Here is a 10,186-nt window from a genome sequence, read left to right as displayed (position 1 = left end):
ACTTGTACCTCTTAAGCAAATGTTTCACACAAAAAAGACCTATGCAAAGTCAAACACCCTAGATTTTATCTTATATTTAATTTAATGTAAATAGTTTGTTATTATAAAATCTAAAGTCAAACACCCTAGATTTTATCTTATATTTAATTTAATGTAAATAGATTGTTATTATAAAATCTAAAGGAGCATAGGAATAGTAAATTTTTTGTCTTTAGGTTTTTGCTATAAATATTTAGTGAATTTGATACTTCTCGTCCCCAAAGTCAAAACTTTTATATTTTTATGTTTTGATTAAGGTTTTGTGTTTTTAGGTTTTTGCTACAAATCTTTAGTGATTTAGACAATTTTAGTCATTGCAGTAAAAAGTTTTATATTTTGGTGTTTTTGCCAAAAATCTTTAATGAATCTGACATTTTTCGTCCTTATAGTCATGACTTTTACATTTTGACATAAAAAACACAAAAACCTCTTTTAGAATTTTTTTCATCATATTTTCCTAACTTTATCAACTTTAACATTATTGCCACAATATTTTTGGATTCTCCACCGGTGTCTATTCTTTTGGTTGTACACTTTTGACATCTAGTTTTAGGGGTTGTCGATTTCTCCCATATTTGTAATGATTTACAATTACAATACATATCTTTTAAAATTTGCAGATTTTTCCCATATTACCCCAAAAACGGTATAACCGCGAGTTCTTTTCTAGTTTATATTAAATAAATAAAAATGAAACCCCAATTTTTATGTATGCCACTTCCGATCACCTATAATTTGTTCCCATCATTCCTTAAAAAATTGACAAGAATTCACATTTAAAATTTCAATTATTTACAAGCCCAATCAAATCGACAAAACAAAGTGCAAGAAATTTAACCAATAGCTGTTCTTGAATGATGAAAGTGCTTAGTCTCATGATTAGAGTAAAAGACCTTACAGAGCTCGTTGTACTTCTTGTTGTCGAAGTTGTACGCATCCATGATTTTCATTTGCTTCACCTTGAACCTTCGTTGAAAGTAGCCTTCAAAACTGGGCTCTTTGGATGTTCTTAAGAAAAACATGTAAGCAAGTGCAAAGTTGAACGATGTGACAAAGAAGCAAATTGGCTCCATTACATCCCAACTCAGTTCCCAAAAAGTTAGCCTCATGAAGCCCAATGTTTGAACGATCAGAAAGGTTAGACCACAATACAGCTCACCACGAACTTTGGATGTCGCTTTTTGATCGATTAAAGCTTTTTGCATCTCCAGTTCTTCGAGTTCTTGCTTCCTTGGGTCATTTGGCGTTGATATAGATTGTGAGATTAATTTTTCCATTGATTTTGCAACCTGAAACGGATATGTTTCATGTAATACTTGATGATCAACATGAACATGTCAATTGAGGCGTTATTTGAAATTTCATATGTTTCTGAACTTGAATCCAATTTTAGGGTGGTCAGAATTTGGGGCCAGATTCTGTTATGATGTTCATTTTCATCTGTTCAGGCGTTTTTGAAATCTGTAACTTTCTAGAAATGTTTGATTGAAATAGGAGAGAATCAATGTCAATTTGTGCCTCGTAATTATGGAATCGGAAGTATATTCCGGAACAGTTTCGTACCTGATCCGGACGGAGGAAGACGACGTTTCCCAAAACGATAACGTCTCCTGCTACATCCAACAGTTTCGAAAACTCGAGGCCTTGATCATGATTATTACACACGTCTCTGCAGATGGTGACAAATTCAGAGTAGGTAATCGAATGGGAGGGGATCAGCTTCAGAGCAGATCTCACGTTCTGCAACTGTGAACACCTTATGATTTTCTTAGCATCACGCGCGGATACTACGACGGAATCTGAAGGAGACGATGCATTCTCCGTCGTCTGAGGCTTCATGCCGTCTAACCTGAGACGTTCGGAGCCAGAGGTGTTCATCTTTTGCCTCTGTTTCTCTCCAACAGGGAAGTAAAATAGTTCCGGCAAGCTAGTTCTCGGCATTTGGTTGATTTGTCTCGGCTGGAACTGGAAGAGCCGCCGGTATAATCCAGCGTCTGTGTTGGAAGAGGACTTCTCCGGCGATGTCAATAGCTGGTGATAAAAATTCGGTATGGCGGCAGTCGAAGGATTTTGAGATGACGGAAATTGTCCTAGAAACCGATTTTTGTAGAGACGCTTGGCTATGGCTGTTCGAAGCGCCATTAATCACGGCGAATTATGTGATCGCCGAGAAACTAGCTGCCGGAGGGTTTTAGATTGTCCAAAGAAGGTCTCGTATCATAGGATTTTGTTTGATGGAATCACAGTTTACATTTCTTCATGTCATGGCTTTCTTATTTATACATAAGAAATCAGAGATTGAATTCACAGTTCATATTTTAAGCAACATATTCTTTCATTTATTACAAGTCATTTATTACAAGAATACAAGTAACGTCTGCTTTTTATTTGTTTTAAGTAATAACTTTCATTTAATATAATGCTATTTAAAAGAGGAAATTACACGAATCGTCCTTCGTCTATGTGTCAAAAAGTACGTTCCGTCCCTAATTTCAAAAATTAACTTGGAACGTCCCTTATTTGGTTAAAAGTTGCACGCTTCATCTTTCGTTGGTTTAAATATATACGCTTCATCCCTTTCGAGACTTGAAAAGACTATATTGCCCTTATTTATTTAATTTTTGATTGTTTATTTTTTTTATAAATTATAATATTTAAAAATTCGGTAGGCCTTCTTTCTCTCTTTGAAAAACAAAACCCTAAATCCCCCTCCATTTCCTCCATCTTCACCATTTGCCATCATCATCTCCCTCATCTGCCCGGTGCTCTAACAACGAACCCAACCAAGAACCGGTGCTTCGTTCTTCTTTCTCCCCACAACCATATCAGATGATATCGAAGACCTTCATTTTTGATCTATCTTGCCCTCTCTCGATCAACAAATATTTGCTGCCATTTATATATCTTTAGAGAAACTTACATTTTGGTCCTTGAGGTTCGCTGATCTTTTGGTACTTATTTCCATTGATATGTATTTCGAGGTTGTGATGATATTGTTCTGCATCTAACTTCACCGAGGATCGGTTTTCTGGTGAAGGGTTATTCCGTTTGTCTGGTTCAATCTTGCAGAACCGAGCCTATTATATAACCAAATTTACACCGTTTTTTAGAGGTAATATCTTAATTTTGTAATGTAAAAAACTACACATATATAAAATGGGGCAATTTCAGAGGGGGGAGGTGGTTTTCGACGAGTTCTTTTCATCTCATAACCCTAGCAGCCGTTACCCAAAGGCATAGCAAATTTCTTCGGGATTCTTGCCGGGGAGTTGCAGATCAAGAAGTCGAATAGGTATAGTACCTGGGTGAAGGGTTTCTTGGAGCTCACAGGAACGACATCAGTGGTCTCTAGGGGACGGTGACGATGGTTTGAAGGGGATGTCGACTGCCTCTCTTAATCGTGTAATTTCTCCGTCACTCTTGCCCTCTCTCTCGGTATTACATATGTACACTAACATAGACTTGTGACGTGGTCCAGTTATATTAGTGGAGAGGAGATGTGGTCGGAGTCGCCGGAGATGCACTAGAGACAAAGACACATCGAAGAACAAACAGGGGAGAGAGAGAAGACGATGTTCTTAGGGACTAAGGGTTGGCCTATATATTTTATTAGATAAATGCAATAAATATTTATTTTTATAATAAACAAATTAATAAATAAATAAATAAATAATAAATATGAAATAAATATAGAATAAATAAAGAAATAAATGAATCAGGGCAAAATTGTTTTTTTATGCTGAGAGGGATGAAGCGTGCAACTTTTAACCAAATAAGGGACGGTCCGAGTTAATTTTTGAAATTAGAGACGGAACGTGCTTTTTAGCGCATGGACGATGGACGATTCGTGTAATTTACTCTATTTAAAATATGTAACTATTTCATGCAAAATGACGTAATAGATTATATAAAAAAAAACGAATGAAAATTATAGCCTTCTAGATTTTTTTTCTTATATGTCAAATAAACAAGCATGTTCACCTGGTAACTTTTGACGGGCCAGCCCTTTTTTATGCGCTGTTTTCCCAAAGAAGCTTTGCTCCTCTGGGTGCTAGGCGCAGCAGGATTCAATCATGTATTCAACGATAAGTCTTTAGTTCGAAGAAGTTTACCATAGGGAGACCCCGTGGTAGGATTGAATCCTTTCAGAGGGGGAGCTCATGCTTGTAGGGTATTCTAAAAAACATTTATCTGTATTCCCCTTTCTTTATAGGTCTCGTGTTCCCCCTATTGAACGAAATGCAAAAACCACATACCCACAAACTTGTCAATAGATTTCATTCATTCATAAACTCGCTTGAACGTGCCATCAAGAGCTCCAGCTGCTGCGAGGATAGGATCTTTAGGCTGGGCACGAAAGCTGCATTAACCGAGTAAATTTAGAAAAAAAAAAAAAAAAAACTCTGACATCCAAAAAATATATAAAAAAAATATCTTTCTTAATAAAAGTAAATGTATTAATTATATAAAACTTATACACAGTATTGAAGGGGTATTTGGGATTAAGTTATTGAATAATTTATTCATTTATTAGTTTTTTGCAATATTAGCTAAAATGATTGTTTGACAAATAAAAATCGGCTTTTAAACACTTTTTTTATGGCACCACATTGTTTCTAAGAAGTAATTCCTGAAAATTATTTATAGCATCTTAAGATTAAACTGTAATAAATAATAATAAACACCGATTTTAACCTAATAAATACTATATTCATATACTACTTATGGTATAGTTTAGGAGTAGGATTTAAAAGGAAAAATATTATGTCATTTACATTTTTTAATAGTTATATAGTTATATTTGTGAATATGCCTTAATTATTTAACTTCTAAATAATTGGATAATTTGAATCACGGGCAGAAACACTTTATTTGAAGAACAAAATGTAGTTATTAGAAAAAGTAGGGTGGGAGAGACTAGAGAGTTCAAACTATTTGGAAACACTCTTCTCTATTTTTTTTTCTTACGTCCAAAATTCATGCATCCTTCTTTACTCAATAATGGAACTACTTGCGTATACATATCCCTCTTCTTTGCAATGCATCAAATGTTTTATGCATGCATCGAGTAATATTATATTCTTAATTAACACTTGACATAATAACCCGACATATTAACGGTCTTTTGACTTTTCAGATGTGTTTGAGTAATATTAAAGGAAAATAACTTATAATCCCAACTAAGTTTTAAAACCGGTCAAAAAATCTTAATCATTTTTTTGTCTATTCAAAATGTTAGATTCATTAAGCTTTTTTAAAAAAACAAAACATGATTGAAGTTTTTAAACGGTTTTAAAACTTTGTTGATCTTACAAGTCATTTTCCCAATATGGTGATTTCCATAGAACTGAATAAAAATGTAACATAGTTGAGTTTTTTTAGATAAATGTTAAATTTGTTGGTTTTTCTGAATAGACAAAACATGATTGAAGTTTTTTTGAATGATTTGAAAACTTAGTTGGGCTCGTAAATCATTTTCCCTAATATTAACTATTACGAATATTTGACCTTGATCTTACATATGACAACTAGGTATTACCTTCCGTGTGAACATAGACTCAAATATTTTTATCTTCAAATTTTTTTAAATTGTATTGAATCAACCTAAGTGATAGGTCTCTTCTAAAACACCAGCATGCATTTATTGATCTTACAAATAAGAACATATTTTTAGAGCATGAAACATATTTTCACTCCACATAAAACCACTCAATATATTTTCATATCACAACATATTTTTAGACCACACGATATCTATCTGTACATTGAACAAGTTGTGGAAACTACACATCCAAAAACATTCAAAGTATATATGATACCTGGGATTTTGACTTCTGAATCATTCAAACTTCCCGTTGAAGTTTGTCCAAAAATATTTTTCAGACCACCGAACATTTTTTGTACATTGGACAATTTGTGGTAAAAGCATCATAACTTCGTTTACAAAAAATCAAAGACTTGCCGTTTTTTTCATTATGCAATATATTGTTCAAAAAAAAAGTTCTCAATTTAAGTGGGTTCATATATATATATATATATATATATATATATATATATATATATATATATATATATATATATATATATATATATATATATATATATATATATATATATATATATGGTTGGGATGTCAAGCCCACCAAGCAAATTACACCCTTTGATTGCTAAATAAACGTAATATAATGGTAAAAAGGGGTATCGATCCTCGGGAAAATGGTTGTATTCAATCAACAATGCAATTCAATAGAACTAGTGAAATTAAACTAACTAACTACAATTAAAATAAGGGGGGGGGGGGGGGGGTGTTTGATTACTTGAAAACTAAAATACTTGAATAACTAAAAACCTTGCAATTAAGCAAGTTGATGAGATGCTCAAAGGTTGAGAATAATTGGTTAACTAAGGCAATTCAACACAATGAACATTTGTGTGTTTATCATTAGGATCTAATACAAAGCTTATCCATCATCCCAAATTGGTTATAGCAATCATGAAGCATGATATGCCAAGATTCCTCATAGGTAGTATGGAAGTTGGGGAAGCCCACAACACACCTTCTTAATTAAGATCAAGGGTCAATTGAAGCAATTAATCCCAAGAAATCAATTAGCCTTAAGAATGAAGGAATCCCCAATTCCTAGAGGATGTCAAATGCTTACACATCCATAAAGGAGATATGATTCATAAGCTAGAGATAATTTCTACCATCATAAAGCCTTTGTTCTAGATAAATTCAATGATCCAATGCAAAATCAATGAAATAAATCAACCATTGCTCAATCAAATACTAAGCTCATGATCAAAGCATCAAATAAGCATAAGAATTGCAAAATAGAATCATAAACATGGAATAAATTGATAATCAACATAAATCCTTCAAAACCCACAAAAATTCATTGGTTTTCATCAAAAGTCAACCAAATAAGAGTATTAGCCACTCATGGCAACAAAGTAACAAGAACAATAATCTAATTGCATAAAGAAACTACCTAAGATTTGGAAAGATGAAAGGAAATGGTTTCTAGCTCCCAAAATCGCCTCTTGCAGGTCTCTAATGGTGGAAAAACGTGAATGAGCTTCTAGATCTGATCCCCAAGGGTTATGGCAAGCCAAATGACCAAAATGCCTAAACTGGGCAGTTGCGCGGGTACCCGCGCGGCGAAAATTCCACCCGCGCAAATGTTGTTGTAATGCTATTGGTCCACCAAGCCACTCCACCCTTCCACTACCAAAGATTCCTTTGGTCCCCCTCCTTGTCCATGTAATTTGAAATGCACCAATCATCATTTAGCCACCAAATGGATGCTCCGAGCCCAAAATTTGAATTTTATGATCCATCTTCACAAGCCCAAATAATCTAAGCCAATAACTTTTAAAGCCCAATTCTTCCTCTTTGATTCCGCCAAGCCCAATAATGCCTCGGGAGCCCACTAAGCCCGTCTCCAATCAACCCGCAACCGCAACAAGCACCGAAAAACCTACAAAATATCTTATGTAACATAACAAGCACCCGGTACAATCTATACTAAAGAAAAATAAATAAAATACAATGAATTAATGATAAAAAAATCTAAAAATCTAAAATAACTAATAAAAATAAGGAAATAAAATAAGCTATCAATATATATATATATATATATATATATATATATATATATATATATATATATATATATATATATATAGAGAGAGAGAGAGAGAGAGAGAGGGTTTAAATGTGGATAACATTTATGCAGATGTATGTGGACAATGTAATTCTCTGAGAATGACCAAGAGAATATGTTGTTTAATATTATTAAAAAGTTAAACTTCACATAACCATGTGGGTATTAGGGGGGGGGGGGAGTGGATAGTTGCATAGGGCCAATTATTATTATTATTATTATTATTATTATTATTATTATTATTATTATATATACCTTTTTTTTGGCCCGTCCTAGTCATTTAAGGATATTTAAATCCTTAGGACCGACCTTGTACATATATTTTGCTATTATCATACATTTTTACAAATTCTTATTCATTCTGTTTTTCATGCATCTGTATTCACCCGTTCTTTGAACATATGGACCGGGGAACCGGCGGGAACCGAAACCCGATGGAACCGGTCGGGCCGGGACCTGGATGTTATTTTTGTGGATTTTTAGAACTGGGAACCGGAACCGTTAGAACTGGCAAAAATCGAAACCGTATGATGCTATTTTTTAAGGACCGGTTCCAACATTTGAAGACACGACAAGAACCGGTAGGAACCGGGAACTGGTAGAACCGTCGGGTCGGTTCGGTTCTTGATTTTAGCCGAAGCTGGCTCTCGGTTCCGGTCCGGTTCGGTCCTTTTGCTCATCCCTACCCGTTCTCATCTATATCTGTAACAACCCGGATTTCCAGGTATTTATTATTATTTGTATTTTTGGAGAATTGTGAGTGGACTCGGCGAGTTGGAGCTCAAACTCGCCGAGTAGGATCGCGATTTTGGACGCGGGTTCGTGTCTGGACTCAGCGAATCCAAGGAGTGGACTCGGCGAGTCCACGCTGTTTAATGAAACCCTAATTTCCAGGGTATGAGACCTATTTAAGGGGGTTTATGGCCGTCATTTGCGGCCACCAACCCCAGAGAGAACCCTAAAGAACCAGTGAGCACTTTGTGAGAGAGAAGAGGAACAACCTTGACTATTTGTGGGTATTTTTGCATATAGAAGAGGATCAAGGCAAGAGGAGACCAAAGAAGGTGCTAATCTAGTGATTTCTGAGCTCAGGGACTTCATTTGAGGTATCCATTCGTTCCTTTCTTAGTCCTTGTTGTGAATCTTAGAGTTAGGGTTTCTTTGTGGAAGAGATCCATGGAGTATTTGGCCTCTTCTTGTGTTAGTACTTTAGATCTGGACCCAAAGAGGTCCATAGACCCTTTTCCCTCAAGCTTTATGCATGTTAGTGGAGGCCATGAGCTTAGAATAGCATTCTAGAGATCATATCATCAAATAAGGCCTTTGGACCTTTGCATGAGCACCAAGATTGTGACTTTACGTGATGAATGTGCTTAGAAGGATTGGATCTAGGAGTTATTGGAACGGATCTGACCTCAGGAGTGAGTTTGAGCTCATGCATGGCGTAGACTCACCGAGTCCGAAGAACAGACTCGGCGAGTAGCATGAAGATTGTCCATAACCACTCAGCGAGTGGTCTTGCCGAGTTAAGGGGCTAACTCAGTGAGTAAGGGAGAGTCAGAGAGGGTTGACAGGTGGACTGAGTCAAACTGGAACTCGCCGAGTTGTTTTGAGACTCGACGAGTTGAGTCGCGGTGGCCCCGCGATTCATGCCAGGTGGAACTCGTCGAGTTAGAGGAGTACTCGACGTGCCAAAAGAGAATCCAAGGGAGTTAGCGAACACGTGTAGACTCGCCGAGTCGCTCTTATGTACTCGCCGAGTCCGGTCAAAGTTGACCATTGACCGTTGACCAGAGTTGACCTGTGTTGACTTAGTGGGGTTAGTCAACCTTAGTTGCGAAAATGTTAATTAGAGATGTATTGTATTATAGGAGTGTTATAGCTCGGGGGATCGAGTACGAGTGGGTTCAAGGATTTGTGAGCTATCGAGATACATGAGGTGAGTCTTCTCACTATACTTTACCTTGAGTAGGTAACTAGAGTTATGTGATACAGTGCTTGTATGATTTATATGTGTTATGTGTTGCGCTGCATTATTCTTTGTGATTTATGTTGTGCATGTTTACAGAGTTAGAACCTGAGGGTTCACAGAGTTTGGGTGCACGGACCCACAGAGTTATAGCCTCGAGTGGCTAATATGTGTTGTATGTGGTATTTTGGGGAACTCACTAAGCTTTGTGCTTACAATGTTTGGTATTATTTGTTTCAGGTACTAGTGACGACCGTGGGAAGGCGCCGGCTTGATCAGTACACACGCATGGGATTTTATGATTTTAATATCTTGGGGTTTTTGTATTACTTGGATTGAATTTCAAACATGGTTGTTTTATGAATATTAAGTGAATTATGTTTTATAAAAATTGAAAATTTTGTTTTGAAATTTACGGTGTTACAAGTTGGTATCAGAGCCTTGGTTTGAGGGATTCGGGTACACCTTCGGGAGTATTTGAACTCAAACTGAGGATTTGGAAAATATTTTT

General features: G+C 35.8%; 1 protein-coding gene across 1 annotated transcript; it reads right to left on the bottom strand.

Moving 5' to 3' along the window:
• Nucleotides 1–768: 768 nt before the first annotated feature.
• Nucleotides 769–2,348, bottom strand: LOC145017097 (calcium uniporter protein 5, mitochondrial-like). The gene is made up of 2 exons (XM_078975207.1): nucleotides 1,603–2,348; nucleotides 769–1,328 (listed from the first exon to the last, which is right to left on the bottom strand). The coding sequence occupies exons 1-2, from the start codon at nucleotides 2,179–2,181 to the stop codon at nucleotides 873–875; spliced, it is 1,035 nt and encodes a 344-aa protein (XP_078831333.1). The 5' UTR covers nucleotides 2,182–2,348; the 3' UTR covers nucleotides 769–872.
• Nucleotides 2,349–10,186: the final 7,838 nt, after the last annotated feature.

Source organism: Lactuca saligna, chromosome 1, assembly GCF_052625555.1.
Source record: "Lactuca saligna cultivar CGN05327 chromosome 1, ASM5262555v1, whole genome shotgun sequence".
NCBI classification, from domain to species: Eukaryota; Viridiplantae; Streptophyta; class Magnoliopsida; order Asterales; family Asteraceae; genus Lactuca; species Lactuca saligna.
Note: the sequence above shows the minus strand (reverse complement) of the source record. Positions and strands in the feature narration are given on the sequence as shown.

Coding starts and splice junctions, on each gene's coding strand:
- LOC145017097 (XM_078975207.1), bottom strand. CDS start 2,181: ATGGCGCTTCGAACAGCCATAGCCAAGCGTCTCTACAAAAATCGGTTT. Junction 1,329..1,602: donor TCTTCCTCCGTCCGGATCAG/GTACGAAACTGT, acceptor TATCCGTTTCAG/GTTGCAAAATCAATGGAAAA.